Source organism: Molossus molossus, unplaced genomic scaffold (assembly GCF_014108415.1).
Source record: "Molossus molossus isolate mMolMol1 unplaced genomic scaffold, mMolMol1.p scaffold_m16_p_11, whole genome shotgun sequence".
In the NCBI taxonomy this organism is placed as follows: Eukaryota; Metazoa; Chordata; class Mammalia; order Chiroptera; family Molossidae; genus Molossus; species Molossus molossus.
In genome coordinates this window covers 1,142,126-1,162,498 of record NW_023425346.1, presented here as the reverse complement: position 1 = coordinate 1,162,498, position 20,373 = coordinate 1,142,126, and the positions used below count along the sequence as shown (strand labels likewise).

Below are 20,373 nucleotides of genomic sequence, written 5' to 3'. Positions count from 1 at the left end.
AAAAAGAGATTACGTATCAATTGCTATATGTTCTAATTACACTCAATATGAAATTGACAAAATGCAATCTATTATTAAATGAGGAAAAAACAAGATTAAATTTTTTCATTACATTCTAAAACATACATAATAGTTATCTTATTCACTAACATTGATTAGAATTTCCCTCCTCTCCTTACTCATATTATGCCCAACCAATCAAAAAAAGCCTTTTAACCCCAACACATTCTCATTGATCATACATATCTTAATAAGGGGGGGGGGGGGCGGTAGAGAGACATCCCCAATTCCTTCAAAATCCTCAGCATATAAACCAATTCTTCGCCCTGGCCAGTTTGGCTCAGCGGTTGAGCGTCGGACTGTGGATCAGAGAGACCCGGGTTCGGTTCCCGCTAAGGGCATGTACCAGAAAAAAAACAAAATTCCTCATATCTTGCCCTTAGTTTTCTCAATTTCTCTCAAACTCTCCTAGTCTACTTTTCTAACTGAAATACATGGAAAAAACTAAATCTGGCTTTACCGCTGAATGAATCTGTTTCTCCTATGTGCCTGCAACATACTAATTGGGGGTCTTTTAACATTTCATGTACTCTGTGGGTTTAACAAGTATTTTAAGGCTGGACTAGGGATTAAAGTACCTTCTTCTACCTGGCCGGTGTGGCTCAGTGGTTGAATGTTGGCCCATGCACCAAGAGGTCACCGGTTTGATTCCCAGTCAGGGCACATGCCCAGGTTGTGGACCTGATCCCCAGTGGGGGGCATGCAGGGGGTGGCCAATCGATGTTCTATTTAATTGATGTTTTTTTTTGTTTTTTTGGTGCATGCCCCTAGCGGGAACCAAACCCTGGACCCTCTGGTCCACAGGCCAACGCTCCAATCGCTGAGCCAATCTGGCCAGGGCTCATCGATGTTTTATCTCTCTCTCCCTCTCCCTTCCTCTCTCTAAAATCAATAAAGAAAAAAAATTTTTTTAAGTATCCTCTTCTGAGATTTCTTGTGACTCTTTAGAACAAAGCCTATTTCTAAAGTAGAGTCTAACTTTAATAATTTTTGTGACAATAATCAATGCAGTTTTTTTTAACACATATATATATTTTTTAATACTAGTAATTGGCATCATTTAAAATCCCACTATTTCAAGAAATACAGCTATACTTATTACCTGCATTTAAATTTTTTTCTCCTTAAAAAAAAAAAAAAAAAGTTTGGTCATCTGAAGCACATGACCTGGACTTACCTCCAAATACTTAATTACAGACGGATTATAGTCTATAGTTTTTCGGTTTACTGCTTTTCTCATTCGTTTTCCATCAAAGGTAAGCTGTTGCATTGCTTGCTGCTGTGCAAAATCAGGTCGCTTATAGAACAGCTGTCGAGGTGCCTGGTGTTGGAACCTTGGCATATGGAAAAAACGAGGAGGAGAACCAATTTCTGTAGCCATGGTGATGTTTTCGTTCTAGGACACTGGGGTATGGAAAAAGTACTTTCACTACAAATACCAACACTGAAAACATTTCAAATGAACATTTTTACACTTCTTTGCCCTTTTCTAATATGCTTCCTTTCTAGCTTTTAGTCAACCTAGTTACAAACTATCAGATTTAATGGCAGAGACCAGTTACACATTTGCAAAAGGCCAATTCACAGAATCAGTGCTAATGATGAGCACCTGCTGTAAAAGGCAGTCTGATGGAAGGCAAGACCAGTTTGTAACAGCGTGCACTGAGTAAGGATTGTTGTGCGCTGTGCATGTGGGTGGGCAGGGAGACGGAACCACTGTTCACTTTTTTTTTTTTTTTTTTTGCATTTATCTTCACATAGAGCGGGAAGGAGAGAGGAAGGTAGAGAGAAACATCAATGTGAGAGAGACACACCGACTGGCTGCCTCCCACATGACCCCAACGGGGCCGGGGACAAACTGCAACAAAGGTACGTGCCTTTAGTGGGAACTAGGAAGCAAACCCGGGTCTCTTGGGACCGCAGGCCAATGCTTGACCGCTGAGCCAAACCCGCCAGGGCTGTTCACATTTTTAAAATGCAGTTTTAATCAGATGTTTGATAATCAAATCATTTAAAGTTTATCATAAGCAATAAATCACTACAAAAATCCCATTTTATCACTACAAACGTTTTAAGGCCTGACTTTTGTCCTTTTAAATCTACTAAGAATACAGAAAGAGGAATTAACTATCCTATTTCATATGAATGCTACAAGTACATCTAATGTAAGGCTGCAAGTAACTACCACAGAAACTTACTTTTCAGTATGTGTATTTACTTATTTATACAGGCAGCATTAAGATAACATTGAACAAAAAAATACTGTTAAGAGCGTATAATTTTTCAACTTGAATGCTCTCCAGTTAAACTTACACTCCAATAATGTAAATATGCATATTTTAGGAAGATTATTGTATGCACAGATTATTTATTGCTCAGTGGTTGAGCATCGACCCATGCACCAAGAGGTCACCAGTTCAATTCCTGGTCAGGGCACATGCCCAAGTTGCGGGCCTGATCCCCAGTGGGGGACATGCAGTAGGCAGGCAATCAATGTTCTCTCTCTTTGATGTTTCTGTCTCTTTCTCCCTCTCCCTTCCTCTCTCTAAAACCAGTAAGAAAAAAAAATTTTTAAACAGTGAATGTTATGTGACTTTTCCTTCAGTTAAAGAATTTAATCCAGCTCTGGCCGGTTTGGCTCAGCAGTTAAAGCGTCAACCCGCAGACTGGGGAGTCCCAGGTTCGGTTTCCGCTAAGGGCACATACCTCGGTTGTGGTTTGTCCCCGGCCCCAGTTGGGGTCATGTGGATGGCAACCACTCAATGTGTCTCTCTCACATCAATGTTTCTCTCTCTTCCTTCCTCTCTGCCTCCCACACTAACTGAAGATAAATGCAAAAATATCCTGGGGTGAGGATTAAAATAAAAATAAGAAAGAATTTAACCCACTGGAAAAAAATCAGATGGGGGGAGTAGATGAAACATTAACAGACGGTTGGCGGTGTTGAGGCTGGGTGCTAGGTACATGGACACAAAGTGCTAGCCAAGAGCTGAATCAAGGATTTGTGTACAAATATGGGAAAATGACTGAAGTCAAATGCAAAACAATATATGTTGTTACTAACATATTTGAATAATTCATATGTTAAAGAGAGAAAATGCATACTCCATTTTAAACCTTATAGAGATGGAAGAAAATATCTTCCCATTTACAAATCTGTTGAGTAAAATTTGTTGTAAAAAAAAACTTTAACTTTTCCTTGAATGGTAAAGTTTTATTTGCATTCCAGATATAAAAGTCCAGCATAGAGAAGGAGATAAAAAGCACAACTATATTCTAAGTCAAGACGTGGCCCTAAATAGCAAATAATACCATAATCACTATGTATGGTGTCAGGTGGGCACTAGATTTATCAGGGTGATCACTTTGTAAGTTATATAAATGTCTCATCATTGGGTTGTATACCTCAAACTAATATAATAGTCTACATCTACTATAATAACTATTTTTTTAAAAGACCCAGCGCTAAAATAAAACAGAAACAAAATTCCTCACAACTGAGTGACCAGTCTTCACATATGCCTTTGTCAGCTTCACTTCCTGCAAATTGTTATTAATTACTTGCCCCAAGTCACAACAGAGCCCCTTAATTGCTGTTATGGGCTAAATTGTGTCCTCTTACAATTTAGTATGTTGAAGTCCTAACCCTGGGACCTCTAAATGTGACTGTATTTGAAGATAGGCCCCTAATCCATACGACTGGTGTACTAAGAAGAAATTAGGACACAGACACTCACAGAAGGCAGGACACATGAAAGCACAGGAAAGACGGCCATCCACAAGCCCAGGGGCAAGGCCTCAGAAGAAACCAATCCTGCTCACACCTTAATCTCAGACTCCAAAACTGTGAAAATAAATGTCTGTTGTTTCAGCCTCCCAGTCTTTGGTACTTTGTTATAGCAGCCCTAGCTGACTATTACAGTGGCAGTCAGAGCAAAATACCTAGATCTCTTGACTCTCCCTCAACATGGGTTGCCAAAAGATTTCAGCAATAATGACATTAATGGCTTCCTCTGACATGAGGTTGAAAATCAGTGACTCAAATAAAAAGAACTCAAGTCATTATAACTAGTCCTTCTGGCTTCACTTAGGACTACACACACACACACTCAAATGCAGAAAAAGAAATAAGAGAATCATTCTTCATAAAAATAACTACTGCCGTGGACAGTTTGGCTCAGAGAGTTGGCCCAAGGACCAAAGAGATGCTGGTTCGATTCCCGATTCCGGTCAAGGGCACATACCTTGGTTGTGGTACACATTGATATCTCCCCCCCCCCTTCCTCCCACTCTACCTGAAGATAAATGGAAAAATATCCTTGGGTGAGGATTTAAAAATAAAAATAACTACTATGATTTCTACTCACTACAGTACTCACTTGAACTACACTAACATAATACCACAATTTAAACTAGAAGTCAGGCCCAGCCGGTGTGGCTCAGTGGTTGAACAATGACCTCGGTTGGGGCACATGCCCAGAATGTGGGCCCAATCCCCAGTGGGGGGCATGCAGGAGGTGGCCAACTGATGTTCTCATTCATTGATGTTTCTCTCGCTCTCTCCCTCTTCCTTCTTCTCTCTCGAAAATTCAATAAAGAAAAATAAATAAATGAACTAGAAGTCAGACTTCTCCCCAAAGCATATTCATCTCATATCTGGAGTGGAGGGGAAGGGAGGGATTGGGGAACTGGGGTGGGAGGGAGTGGAAGAGAGAGAAACTGAGGTAAAGAGAGGACAAATTATGGGCCTAGGGTTATTAAATATATGCTAATAGAACCAAACTGCTAAGGAAAAAATCCACCTGAAACACTGAAGTCATCATGTCCTTCCTGCACACCCACCCAAGCCTCTGAAGTTTCAAGCAATCAGCACAATTTCCTCAAATGTCTGCCCTGCATAAGGTGCAGCATGTTCTGACTCATTGTGTATCACTTCTAATTTCAGAAGCTGTGGTATCTGGTCCCTGTCTCTATTTTTGACAAATACAAAGATCCCTGGTTTCACACAAGTTTGTGCAGCATATCCTTAGGCTTCAAGCTTTCAACTTCTCCCCCAAATTAGGCAAGCCATTCACCTACTCTGCATCTGTTTTCTCAACCTGTATAATAAGGTTAACAGAGGTAACTTCCAAGATCCTTTTCTTAAAGATATTATTTTACGTGAAACACAATATTCCTTTAGTCAATGCAGTGAGTAGTCTTTTTAACAGAATGGAATGCCCAGATTTAGTTCTCTAATGTTTGTGTGCACAAGTCCATACCAGCATTATAGTTCTGCTTCTTGTCCCAACTAGTACAAAACATTTTTTTATGTTACTCATGTGACCTTACCGAAATTATAGGTGAAGGCAGTGGACAGAAAAAAACATAAATGCTTTTCTTTAACAACAACAACAAAAAAAATCATTACAAATTTCACATTATAGTCGTTCCCTCATTTATTGCAGTTAATCCGTTCCAGAGTCTAGCAGTTGCACCTGTCATTTAAGGATGTGCAGGGGTGCTTGAATACATTCCTACAGTCCATATGTACAGTAATTTTAATTGCAATTGTAATACAGGGTGTATAATTGACTCAGACAACCGAGCATGCGCTGTATCATTTTCACTGTCTCGATCAACTTTTTAATGAATATATTGGGAAAAAAACGTGACAGAGTGAAGCCGCAAAAGTCAAAGAGCGAAGTGGTGAGAGATGACTGTATAGAATTGTGATATTAAACAATTCGTTTTACTAAGCTAAACCTCTAAAGTAAAAAAACCATACAAATACTAATGAAAATCTCAAAAAACTGAGCAACAATGAACAGGGAGGATTCATGAGAGAGGCAAGACTTAAACGGGAAATCATATAGAAAGATGTATAGATACAGGATAATGAGCGGGCACTACCAAAATCAGTAAGGCAGTTACCAGCTATGACTACACATGCACTTAGAAATTGCTGAAATAGTTGAAAAATCCCTGTGGCAAAGGGATACATAAGAAATGCAATTCTTGCCCGGGCCGGTTTGGCTGTGGTTAGTGCTCGGCCCTCAGACCAAAGAGTCCCTGGTTCCGGTCAAAGGCTCGTAACTGGGTTATGGTTCATCTGGGTCGGGGTTGTGCGGGAGGCAACCAGTAGATGTGTCTCTCTCACATCAGTGTTTCTCTCTCTTTCTCTCTCTCTCTCCCCGCCTCCCTCCCACTCTATCTGAAAATAAATGAAAAAATATCCTCAGTGAGTATTTAAAAAAAAAAGAAATGCCATTCAGCCCTAGCTGGTGTAGAACAATGGTTAGAGCAGTCTCAGGTTGGATTCCCGGTCTAGAGAATGTAACTGGGTTGCAGGTTCAATCCCCAGCCACAATCCAGGCTTGTGCAGGAGGCAACTAATCAATGTGTCTCTCTCACATAGATGTTTCTTTCTTTTTCTCTCTCTTTCTTTTCTCTTTCTCTCCCTTCCCCTCCACTGTCTCTAAAAATATCCATGGGTGAGGATTAAGAAAAGTAATGCAATTCATTTCAAGAGCTAATCAGTGAGCACTAAAGTACCTGACAGGCACTAGAAGCAGACACACACACAAAGTCTGCTCTCAAGAGACTGAAAAATTAAAAAAAAAGAAAAAGAAAGAAAGCAATATGAGACTCGACTACTACGCTGAGAATCCACTATGCCTGTCCACCAGGAACTGTTACAGGCAATAGGGAGACAACTTAAGAGGCTTACAGCATAATTCAGCCTTAAGTAGTTCACATTCGGAGTAGGATGGAAAAGGGGGAGGAAAAGACATTGTTGGAAAAAAAATAAGTGACACTCTCTCATTCACTCAGCATACCGTGGTCAGAATCATCTTGCCTCCAATCAAACAATCCAAAATAATTTTCCCCAATCAAATATTTCTGACTCTATTAATCATCACGGTTGATCTCCAATTAAAACACAGATGAAAAGTATATTTTTATAAGAAACGACCTTGCTAAAATTTGACTAATTCCACAAATTCAATCCAAAATAAATTCATTGTTAAACACCAAATGCTTCACATAATTGAATAAAAAGATCTTTAAACTACAATTCAGCAGGATATACATGAAGCTCTATATCAAAAATCTCCTATGACTTGGAGGATCATAAAGGGCCGTACAGTAGTTTTTCTTTAAACGAGAGGTCACATCCTGCTGGTGGTTCCTGAAGTCAATGTGGCTGACAACCAGCAATATTTTAATCTTTTTTAAAAAACAGAATACATAAGATTAAGTTGCACATTTTATTTTTTTATAGGTTTTTATTGATTTTTTTAGGGAGAGAGACAGAAACATCCATGTGAGAGAGAAACATCAATCAGCTGCCTCCTGCACGCCCCCTACTGGAGTACGAGCCCACAGCATATGCCCAAGCTGTGGGCTCGTACTCCAGTAGGGGGCGTGCAGGAGGCAGCTGATTGAACCAGGATCTCTCAGTCCAAGGATGATACTCAATCCACGGAGCCACACCAGCCAGGCTAAACTGCACATTTTATTTTTATTTTTTATTATTATTTTTTTTAATATCCTCGGGTGAGGATTATTTATTTATTTATTTATTTTTTTTTTTAACCTCATTCGAGGACATTTTTCCATTTTTTGTACAGACAGAGTGGGAGGGAGAGAGAGGAAGAGAGAGAGAGGGAAACATCGATGTGAAAGGGACACATCGAGTGGCTGCCACCCGCACGACCAACCAGGGCCGGGGACAAACTGCAACCAAGGTACATGCCCTTAGCGGGAACCGAACCCGGGTCTCTCCGGACCGCAGGCGGACGCTCTAACCGCTGAGCCAAACCAGCCAGGGCTAAACTGCACATTTTAAAGGAAAGAAATGCTTTTGTGAAACTTCTGTTCCAGCTGTGCACATGTGAACACTGGGTCACAATGTAAAAAGGCATTTCTTCCTGTTAATCTGTCAAAAGTTATAACAAATGGCTTAATGTTAACAAACCATTAGGTGAAAATCAAGGTTTCCTATCCATGTACCTTGCACTTATGATCACTTAATTCCTGCTGCCACTGTGTATCTATAGCCAAAATTTCACAGATAACTTCTGTCCAGTGGGGTTACTGTGCCTGGGCTACACTAGCTTTGGCACCAGAGTCTAGTTCAACGATCAAATCCAACAATTCTTACCATGTCAACTACTAATCAGAGTACTGATCAGCACAACAAAGCTTGTTTTCCCAAAATGAGATTAAAGAACTCTAACCAAAAACAAATTATTGATGCATTAAACACCTGGGATAGCAAGTGCAATTACTGTAGGGCTTTTAAAAAATAATAACCAGTCTTAAGATCCCCACTCTCATTAATACAAACTGGCCCCCCATGTCAGAACTTCAGCCTGGGAACCTCTATGTTAAATTATGTATCTCCAGACCGGATGATCCTGAGATGGATAATATATCCTAAAAGAAGTGTGATATCTAGTCTGAACTGTGAGGGGATCTACATGAGGGGGGTAAACAAGGCCAGTAACAAAATGAGCAACATGTTTTTTTCTTCCCTGCCCAATCTTTCATAAATGTGAATCCTAAACAAATGAGGATAAATTATATTGAGGCCATTTAATCTTTTAAAGAATAAAATAGAAGGCAGCTGTTTAAATAAGTGGATTTTAATAGTTCACATGACCTTGCCCTGGCCAGGCAGCTCAGCTGGTCAGAGCATTGTCCGATACACCAGAGTGTCAGGTTTGATTCCTGGGCTGGGCACATACTGGACCCAACCCATGAATGAATGCGTAGGTGGAATAACAAACTGATGTTTCTCTCCCTTTCTCTCTCTCTAAAATCATTCAATAAATAAAAAAAGTTCACATGATCTTGACTGTGGTAATATACACAGACCTATCTGGAAGGTTACATACCGCACGCTCCCACTTATATGACCTTGCTGAAATAACAAAATGACAGGGACGGAGATTGGTAACTGCCAGGAGTTAGGGATGGGGGTGGAGGTGTGGTCATAATAGAGGAATACTTGTTGAGGTGAACTGTTAAGTGTCTTGACTATGGTGGTGGATATACAAATATACACATACCATGAAATTGCAGAGAACCACACATACACACAATCAAATGAGTACAAGTAAAACTAAGGAAATCTTGAATAAGATCTGTAGATTATATCAATATCAAGACCCGTAATACTGTGTTTTGAAAGTTGTTACCATTGGGAGAAACTAGGTAATACACGGGATCCTTCTGTATTATTTCTTGCAAATGTATTTAATGTAAAATTATCTCAATAAAAAAAATCAATTTTAAAACAGCATGAGCAACTCAACCATGCTGAGAACACACATACGGGATAGTCGACCTAAAGGCAAGCATTTTAAGACTGCTACCACAAATCTGTTGATGACTAAACTTGACATTAAAAATCAATTTTAATTAACTCTCTTTGTAGTTTTTCAACTTCGATAGCTTTCAGCCACAGACTCCACTTCACAACATGCAGTAAGGAGCTCCCACTGCATACTCAGCTATCAAATCACTGAACTTTTTGGTAGATTCTGCACTGGACCAGTTCAATTATGTTACTTGATACCGTTCTGGCCTTTCACATTTAGTTTTCTGCCCCATTTCAGAAGTTAACTTGAATATATAATGCACACATGACCACACACCTGGCTGTGTGCTCAATTACAAAGTAACAATTCACTATTTCAAAAGGGTGATGCAGGGATAAACCTGTACCATCAACAGTTCTCAAAGGAGGTAAAGACAGTGCTTACTGGGTGTGGTTTTTATCCCCTGGTCATTAGCATACAAAGCAAAAGGGTTTTCCCATTTTTACAATGTTTTTTAAATTTACCCTGGCAGGTTTTGCTCAGGGATTAGAGCTTTGACAGCCCACAGACCAGAGTCACAAGTACCTCAGTTGTGGAGATACTATCCACCTTTGCAAAAGTGAACAAAAACTATACAAGTAAACATAATGTGACACAGCTCTCCCCCACCAAGTTGGACTAAGAAATTCAAAGTTTCAATTATGAGCTAAAACCAGGAGTTCCCAAAACCAGGCTTGAAGATTCTCATCTTCATTCTGGGCAGCAGAGATTTTTCAAAGCTTCCAGGTTATATTAAAGTGTGGCAAAATTTAGGAACCACTGGACTAAGTAACTTGCTTGGGTGGCTTACTTTTGAAAATGTCCTTATACGAGCAAGTTCTTAAACTTTTTACTTCAGGACCCCTTTACTAATAAAAATTGAGGATTCCACAAATTTGTTTATTGTGGTGTTTATAACTATAGATACTTGTCATATTAGAAGTCAAAAGAGAAAAACAAAAAGTAACTTTTTAAAATGATAAACTCGCCCTGGCCGGTTTGGCTCAGCGGTTAGAGCGTCGGCCTGCGGTCCAGAGAGGCCCGGGTTCGGTTCCCGCTAAGGGCACGTACTTCGGTTGCAGTTTGTCCCCGGCCCTGGTTGGTCGTGCGGTGGCAGCCACTCGATGTGTCCCTTTCACATCGATGTTTCTCTCTCTCTGTCTCTTCCTCTCTCTCCCTCCCACTCTATCTGTACAAAAAATGGAAAAATGTCCTCGGGTGAGGATAAAAAAAAAAAAATTATTAAAATGATAAACTCATCTCTTCCCATAAGCAGCCTGAGTGACCTCTGAAAATGGTTCGATATTCACTTGACCCAGAAACGCACACATAATCATGCAAATCAAGAGGTTCGCTGTACGAACATTCATGGAACTGCCCAGGCCATCAAGTGCATGCATACTCAAAAAGCCACCGAGCATCTGAAGGATGTCACTTTACAGAAGCAATGTGTGCCATTCTGTCATTACAATGGTGTTGGCAGGTGTGCCCAGGCAAAACAGCGGGGCAGGACACGGAGTCGGAGGCCCAAAAAGTGCTGAGTTTTTGCTGCACATGGTTAAAAATGCAGAGAGCAATGGTGAACCTCAGGGTTTAGATGTAGGTTCTCTGGTCACTGAGCACATCCAGGTGAACAAAGCTCCCGGGATGCGGCACAGAACGTACAGAGCTCATGGGAGGATCAGCCCAGACATGAGCTCTCCCTGCCACAGGGAGAGGACCCGACAGAGAAAGAGCAGACTGCTCCTAAACCAGAGGGGAGGCTGCACAGAAGAAAAAGACAGCCCGGAAGAAACTGGAGAAACAAAAACTTATGGCCTGGGAATAAATTCAACATAAAATAAATGCTAATAAAAGTTTTGAAAAGCCCCGGCCAGTGTGGCTCATTGGACAGAATGCCAGCCTGCCCACCAAAGTGTCACGAGTCTCATTCCCTGTCAAGGGCACATGCCTGGGTGCAGGTTCAATCCCAGTACTGGTTGAAGCATGTGTCCCTCACACTGATATTTCACTCTCTCCCTCCCTCCCTGCCATTCTCTAAAAATATCAATGGAAAAAATATCCTGGGATGAGGATTAACCAAAAAAAGAAGCCCTGCCAGTGTGGCTCAGTGGTTGAGAATAGACTGATGCACCAAGGTTTGATTCCCAATCAGGGCACAGGTTGTGAGCCAGATCCCCAATGGGGGATCAATAAAGGAAAAAAAGAAGAAAGATGAATCCTCATGTCTGCTTCTGCATTCAATTTGTTACACTGTTATCTGGGATGAAGGATATGAAAAATATCTGTACCCAAATACATATTTGCAAAAAGAATATTTTAATAACCTCCTCAGATAAGATGGATACTCTTTGATATTCCAATGAATTTGATAAGTAAAAGCTTAATGAACATTAACTGTAACATGACATCTGAAATCACATCCATAACTTTGCTGACCTGTCACACTTAAAGGCACTGGTCTATCTGACGCTGTGGAACATTCACCCATTTTACACCACCATTCCCTGACCAGACGGAAGACACTGACTGGTTCCACAGAATTACACACATCTGTCACATTACTTATAAAACATAAAATAATCATTTTTATTAAAATCATCACTGGTCTTATAAAAACTATCAATTACTGGGAAATTTAATCTCATATGGCAGATACAAGTTTTTCAAAACTCTAATTTTTGCTTAGAAACTTAATTTTTTTAAAGCACTGGCAACAGGCTGACTCCGAAGACTGTCACAGGGATGTGCGGAACCAGACACCAGCTGGCTAATAAATGGCTCTTATTTGGAAAAAAAAGGTACCTCTGTCCCCTCCTCTTCCTCTTCTTCCTCCTCCTCACCACCTCTCCCTCCATCTCTCTCCTCCCAACCCTCATGTCCCCTTCCTTTCTCCCAGCATCTCTTCTCGTCCTCTTTCTACCTCTCCCTTCATACACAACTCTCTCTTTCCCCTTTTTTCCTCCAGAAACTGAAGGACAAAAAATAATAAAGCACTGGCAATAAATACAGTGGTTTTCCTTGAACCAACAGTCCACCCACACTGATCTTCCAGAAAAATACCTGCCTTATACTCAAGTCAGAATGCCACAGTTTGTCATTCTTTTCTTTTAAATGTAATATTTTTATGGAACTTTATTTTTTAAAGAAGTTTTATGTCCACAGCAAAACTGATAAACACACACACACACCCTTCCCCCACAACATCAGTATCAGAGTGGTATATTTGTTTCTGTGTGTATATCTTTTATGGTACATTTGTTAAATCAGTGTACCAACACTGACTCCTCATTATCACCCAAAGCCCATAGTTTGCATGAGGGTTTCCCCCTTAATGCTATATACCCTAAAGGTTTGAAAAATGTATTCAGATCGGCTTCTTTCACTTAGTTACATGTATTTTCCTTGATTCAATAGCTAGCTCATTCCATTTTAGTGCTAAATATGATTCCATTGTCTCAATGTACCACTGTTTGTTTATCCATTCACCTACAGAATGCCATCTTGGTTGCTTCTAAGTTTTGGCAATTATTAATAAAGCACAATAAGAAACGTGTGCAGGTTTTGGTATAGACATATTTTTAATTTATCTGGGTAAATACCAAGGAGCAGGACCGCTGGATCCTCTGGTAAAAACCCACTTAGTTTTGTAGGAAACGACAAACTGCCCAAAGTGGCCACACCATGCCGCATTCCCACCAGCAACGAATGAGAGTTCTTTTTCTCCACATCCTCACCGGCATTTGGTGTTGTCAGTGTTTGGGATTTTAGACAATCTAATAGGTGTGCAGTGGTACGTGATTTAAGCATCTTTCATATGCTTATTTGATATATGTATATCTTCTTTGTAATGTGTTCAGATATTATGCCCATTTGAGTTTTTTTTTGAGAGCGAGAGATAGAAACATCAATGTGAGAGAGATACATGGATCAGCTGCCTCCTGCATGCCCTCCACCAGGGAACGAGTCTAAAACCCAGGCATATACCCTGACCAGGAATTGAACTGGGACCTCTCAGTCCATGGGACAACACTCAGTCCATTGAACCACACTGGCCGGGCTGTTTTGTTTTTTTAATATGTTTTTATTGATTTTTAGAGAGAGGAAGGGAGAGGGGGAGAAAGAGAAACGTCAGAGCGACTATCTCCTGCATGCCCACTATTGGGGATGGAAGCTGAAACACAGGCATATGCCCTGAATGGGAATCGAACCAGCAACCTCTTGGTGCATGGACAATGCTCAACTAACTAAGCCAGCCATACTGGCTGGGCCTACACTCAGTTTTTTATCAAGCTTTTCACTTTCTTATTGTTAAACTTTTTTTTTTTTTTAATTTTTTTCTTTATTGATTTTAGAGAGAGGAAGGGAAAGAGAGATAGAAACATCAATGAGAGAGAACATCTACTGGCCACCTCCCGCATGCCCCCCACTGGGGATCGGGCCCACAACCTGGGCATGTGCCCTGACTGGGAATCGAACCGGCGACCTCTTGGTGCATGGGTCGACGCTCAACACTGAGCCACACCAGCCGTGCTTGTTAAACTTTTAAGAGTTCTTGGACTTCCGGTCAAGATGGCGGCATAGGTAAACACAGTATTGCGTCCTCCCACAACCACATCCAAGTTACAACAAAACTACAGAACCACCACCATTCAAAACCGCCTGAAGTCAAGCTGAATGGAAGTCCTACAACTACGGAATTAAAGAAGCTGCGTGGAGACTGGTAGGAGGGGCGGCGGCGCGACGGGCTGGTCCCGCACCCACGTGTGGCGGATAAAAATCAGGAGGACACCTCGGCTGGGAAGGTCCTTCCTGAGGACTGAGGGGTCCCCGTCCTACACCAGGTGCCCTGCTCAGGGTTCCAGTGCCAGGAAGAGAAGTCCCCATAAATTCTGGCTGGAAAAATCAGCAGGAACTGAGGCTCAGGGAGGCTGATGCGGCTGGAGCCCCAGGCAGCTCCTTAAAGGGCCCACCCACGGACTTATCGGACTCTCTCCCTCTAAGCTTGGAGGGGAGGCAGCTCCACGGGAGCCAGAGACATACAGGGAAGAGCTGTTTGGCACTGGAGTGAGGGCTGGAGAGGGGGAACGTGCTGTCAGAGGCCTTTGTTCCTTTGGTGAGCCCTTCCCTGGGGCGGCAGACAGCCGCCATATCTGGGACTCCAGCAACCTGGCTCACACTGGTAGCCCCGCCCTGGTGACTCCCTGAGGCCCCGCCCCACCCAACTTCCAGGCCCACCCAAGCTGTTGCCACTTGCTTAACCATAGGATTGGCCTGACTTGGATCCTGCTTCAGGTTTTCCTAAATTTTTTCAAACGAGCAGCACCTGGTCTCAGCTAGCCCCATACCTCTCGTTAAGTAATACACAGAAACAAACACAGGGAGGCAGCCAAAATGAGGAAACAAAGAAGCAGGTCCCAAATGAAAGAACAGAACAAAACCCCAAGAAAAGAACTAAGCGAAATGGAGATAAGCAACCTAACGGATGCTGAGTTCAAAATACTGCTTATAAGGATGCTCAATGAACTCAGTGAGGGCCTCAAGAGCATAAAAAGGACCAGTCAGAAATGATCGATGCACAGTTAGAAACGAAGGAGGCATTAACTGAAATAAAGGATAATTTACACAGCTTCAATAATAGAGTACGTAAATCCAAGAAGCAAACCATCGATTTGGAATATAAGGAAGCAAAAAATGCCCAATCAGAAGAGCAAAAAGAAAAAAGAATCCAAAAAAATGAGGATAGTGTAAGGAGCCTCTGGGACAACCTCAAGCGTGCCAACATTCGCATCTTGGGGGTGCCGGAAGGAGAAGAGAGATAATAAGAAATCAAAAACCTGTTTGAAACAATAATGGCAGAAAACTTTCCTAACTTGGTGAAGGAAACAGACATACAAGTCCAGGAAGCACAGAGAGTCCCAAACAAGATCAACCCCAAGAGGCCCACACCAAGACACATCATCATCAAAATGCAAAAGGTTCAAGACAGAGAGAGAATCTTAAAAGCAGCAAGAGAAAGGCAGCTAGTTACCTACAAGGGAGTTCCCATTAGGCTGTCAGCTGATTTCTCAAAAGAAACTTTGCAGGCCAGAAGGGAGTGGCAAGAAATATTCAGAGTGATGAAAAGCAAGAACCTACAACCAAGATTATTCTATCCTGCAAAGCTGTCATTTAGAATCGATGGCCATATAAAGACTTTCCCAGACAAGAAAAAGTTAAAGAAGTTCATCACCACCAAACCGTTATTATATGAAATGATGAAGGGTCTTTTTGAAGAAAAAGATAAAATATATGAACAAACAAAATGGCAATAAATACATATCTATCAACGATGGAATCTACAAACAAGATGAACAGATAGAACAGAAACATTCTCATAGATACAGAGAACATTTTGTTGGTTGCCAGATGGGAGGGGGTTTGGGGGAATGGGTGAAAAAGGTGAAGGGATTAAGAAGTACAAATTGGTTGCTAAACTGACTAACCTCAAAGGGAAAGGGGCTGCGGGGGGGGGGGGGGAATAAACCAACAACTTATATGCATAACCAATGGACACAGACAATAGTGTGGGAAAAGGCGGGAGGGAAGTGGGAGTGGGGAGGAGGGAGTCAATGGGGGAAAAAATGTGGAACATCTGTAATACATTCTACATTCAACAATAAAGATTAAAAAAAAAAAAAAAACTTTTAAGAGTTCTTTATATATTTTGGATAACAGTCCTTTATCAGATATATCTTCTATAAAACTTTTTTCCTGGTCTGTGATCTGTCTTCTCATACTTCTCAATTTTTAAAGTTTCATGCAATGAAATGCACTTTTTGGTATACATTTCTAAATTTCTTATTTATTTTATTTTTATTTTTTAAATCCTCACCCAAGGACATCCTTCCACTTTTGTTCAGATAGAGTGGTAGGGAGAGAGAGGAAGAGAGAACCATCAATGCGAGAGAGATATATCGATTGGTTGCCTCCCGCACAACCCCAACCAGGGCTGGGGATGAACTGCAACCAAGGTACATGCCCCCGATGGGAATCAAACCCGAGACTCACTAGTCCGCAGGCCGACGCTCCAACCGCTGGCCACACTGGCCAGAGCTGCATTTCTAATTTCTGACAAATGCACATAATCGTGGAATAAGCACAGTTGAGATGCAGCGCAGTTCCATCACTCCCATGTATTCACACTGGCTCTGCCAACAATCTCCCACCACTACTCCGAGCTCTGGCAACCACTGATCTTCAAACTGACAGTCAACAATGAAAACATTTAGGTATCAGATCACAGAGTCTAGCAAATCATTATAGGCTTTAACTAAATGTTTCAAGGGCTTTGGTTGTCACATAGCTTACAGTCAAAGATGAAGAAAGTTATGTCAGTCATGCTCTGCAGGCCTGCCTGTAAAGCAAGCTCCAGGAGAAATGTTTTTTCTCACCCAAGGACATTTTTACATTCATCTCCAGATAGACTGAGAGGTAGAAAGGGTAGGAGAGAGAGACAGAAACTTTGATGTGAGAGAGACACATCAAATGGTTGCCCCACACACAACCCCAACCAGGGTTGGGGTTGAACTGCAACCGACCGAGGTACGTGCCCTTAGTGGGAACCGAACCCGGGACTCTCTGATCTGCGGGCCAGCACTCTAACCACTGAGCAAAACCGGTCAGGGCTGTGTGCAATTTTTGTATAAACGTTAAGTTTTCATTTTTCTTGGATAAATATCTAAGATTGAAAGTGCTAGGTGATATAAGTTTACATTTAACTTTCTTTTGAGCTTTTTAAAAATTTTTATTTTAGAGAGACAGGAAGGGAGAGGAAGAGAAACATCTATTAGAAGCCTCTCGCATGCACCCCAAATGGGAATCAAACCTAAAACCTGGGCAGGTGTCCCCACCAGGAATCGAGCTGGCAACCTTTCGGTGCACAGGAAAATGCCCAACCAAGCCTCACCAGCCAGGGCAGTTTACATTTAACTTTAATGAAAAACTGCTAAACTGTTTCCTAAATGGCTGTACTACTTTGCATTCCCACCAGCAATACATGCAAGTTCCTGCTGCTCTACTTCCTCACTAATACTTGGTAAGCTAGCTAGGGCAAGGGAAGGGTTGTTTGTTTTGTCTTAGTCATTCTAACAGGCAATAGTAGTATTCTCACTGTGACTGTTTTCTTAAAATCCTCAGCCAAGCCTGGTCAATTTGGCTCCATGGTTAGAGTGTCGGCCTGTGGACCAGAGAGACCAGGGCTCAGTTCCTGTTAAGGGCACTTCCTTCAGTTGCAGTTTGTCCCCAACCCCAACTGGGGTCCTGTGGGTGGCAACCAGTCGATGTTTCTCTCTCTCTTCCTCCCTCTCTCCCTACTGCTCTATTGAAGATAAATGCAAATATGTCCTCGAGTGAGGATAAAAAAAAAAAACAACCCTCACCCAATGATATTTTTCTATTGATCTTCAGATAGAGTGGGAGGGAGGGAGGGAGGTGAGGGGAGGTGAAACGTCCCCCCACCCCCATTAATGTGAGGAAGACGCTTCAATTGATTGTCTCCTGCATGACTCCAACCAGGGCCAGAATCAAACCACAACCAAGGTATGTGCCCCTGACCAAAATCAAACCCATGACTCTTTGGTCCTCTGGCCTACCCTCTAACCCTGAGCCAACCTAGCCAGGGCTTTCACTGTTACCTTAATTTGCATTTCACTAATGAAGTAGACCATGTTCAAGTGCTTATTTGCCACCAATATGTATCTATCCAGCAAAGCTTTTGCCTGTTTTTTTTTTTTTTAATTGGGTTGTTTTCTTATTGTTGAGTTTTGAGAGTACTTTCAGTAATCTACATACAAACCCCTCATCAGATATGCCATTTGTAAATGTTTTCTCTCAGTATGCCACTTCATTCTCTTCATAGTATCTTTCAAAGAGCAGTTTTCGACCACAATGAAACCTTGTTTATCAACTTTTGTTTTTAATCTTATCTAAGAAATCTTTACATAAGCCAAAGTTACAAAGATTTTTCTGTGTTCTCTTCTGCCAATTTTATTGTTTCACATTTTACATTTAGATTTATGATCTATTTTCATTTTACATTTAGATTTATGATCTATTTTAAATTCATTTCTAAACTAGGTATTAGGAATAGGCTGAGATTATCTCCTTTTTATTCAAATAATGTCTAATTGTTCTGACACCATATACTGAAAATAAGACTATTTTTTTCCTACTAGATCACATTTACACCTTTGTTAAAACCAACGGACTGCCCTGGCTGGTTTGGCTCTGCAGTTAGAATGTCGGCCTGCGGTCCAGAGAGACCTGGGTTCAGTTCCCACTAAGGGCACGTACCTCGGTTGCAGTCTGTCCCCGGCCCTGGTTGGTCGTGTGGGTGGCAGCCACTCGATGTGTCCCTTTCACATCAATGTTTCTCTCTCTCTCTCTCTCTTCCCCTCTCTCCTTCCCACTCTATCTGGACAAAAAATGGAAAAATGTCCTCAGGTGAGGATTAAAAAACAAAAAACAAAAACCAACTGACTATATTTTGTCGGGGTCTACCTCAGTATTTTGACTACTGTAAATTTACAGAATGTCTGGAAATCAACTAGATTTCAGATCAGATTATCCAACTATGTTGTTTTTATCAAAACTGTTTTATAAAATTATGTTCCTTTGCCAGTCCATAATTTCAAAAAGCAGATTATTCATTATCTACAAAAAATATTGCTGAATTCTGATCTGGGTGAATCAATCTGAGGAGAAATTACATCTTAATAGTACTGAGTATTCAAAATCACAAGCAGGTAATCCTCTAGAATTAGTTGGGACTTCTTTGATATCTTTCATCAGTGTTCTGTAGTTTTTAGCACACAAATACTCATTTCTGTCAGATCAATATCTTTTCTGGGGTACTCCTTAAATGGTAGTTCTTTACTGATTTCCACAATTTGTATACACTCTCCATACATAATGCGATCTTGTTAAATTCACTAGTTCGAGAATCAATCGTTCTTGTATATTCCTTGAAGTTTTCTGCATAGACAATCATGTCATCCACAAAAAGAGACATTTTACTTCTTCCTTTATGTTCTAAAAGCCCTTTCATTGCTTTTTCTTGCCTAAGCACTGTTCTCAATCTTAAGAGGAGAAAGCACTTAGTCCTTCTCTATCAATATTCACTATTACATATAACACTAGGTACAGATATTTGCAGGTGCCCTTTATCAGGCAAAGGAAAAACCCCTTTTATTCCTCGTATGTAAGGATTTTTATTGTGAAGTATAAAGAATTTTGTCAAATGCTTATTCTTCACTAAAATATATGATCATTTGGTTTTTCTTAGTCTATTACTAAATTACCCCAACTGATTTTCAAATGCTAAACAGCTACACATTCCCAGAATAAATTCCGTTTGATCATGATGTATTATCCTTTTTATATACTGCTGGATTTGAATTACTAAAATTTTGTTGTGACTTTTGCATCTGTGTTCATGAGGGATACTTGTAATATTTATCAGATTTTATATTAAACGTCATGAGTTGGGAAGTTTTCCTTCTAATACTTCCTGAAAGAGATTGTATAGACATTTTAAGTAGCAAAAGTACTTCATCCACACTTTCCATTTCCTCCTTAAATGCTTGAGAATTTGCCTGTGAAACCATTAGGACCTGAAGTTTCCTCTGCTGGAAGGTTTTTAACTATGAATTCAGTTTCTTAAAAAGGTATAGGACTGCTGAGCCAGTGTGGATCAGTGGATTGAGAGGTCCCAGTTCCATTCTTGACAGGGCTCATGCCTGGGTTGTGGGCTTGATCCCCAGCGGGGGCATGCAGGAGCCGGGCATGTAGGAGGCAGCCGATCAATGTTTCTCACATCGATGTTTCTGTCTCTTTCTCCCTTCCTCTCTCTAAAACAAATCAATGAAAACATATTTTTAAAAAGGATACACCAAAAACATTACTAGTGGCCCTGGCCGGTTTGGCT

General features: G+C 41.0%; 1 protein-coding gene across 9 annotated transcripts in view; it reads right to left on the bottom strand.

Moving 5' to 3' along the window:
• Positions 1 to 1,500, bottom strand: part of WDR33 (WD repeat domain 33) — a 70,042-nt gene extending 68,542 nt beyond the window's left edge. For 6 of the 9 annotated variants that reach the window (XM_036253275.1, XM_036253281.1, XM_036253277.1 and 3 more), the window contains exon 1: positions 1,238 to 1,499. In XM_036253275.1, the coding sequence (XP_036109168.1) occupies positions 1,238 to 1,441 (204 nt within the window). In that variant the 5' untranslated portion in view covers positions 1,442 to 1,499. Of the gene's footprint in view, positions 1 to 1,237 lie in introns of all 9 variants that reach the window. The other 3 variants (XM_036253272.1, XM_036253273.1, XM_036253274.1) reach the window with 1 other exon arrangement.
• Positions 1,501 to 20,373: the final 18,873 nt, after the last annotated feature.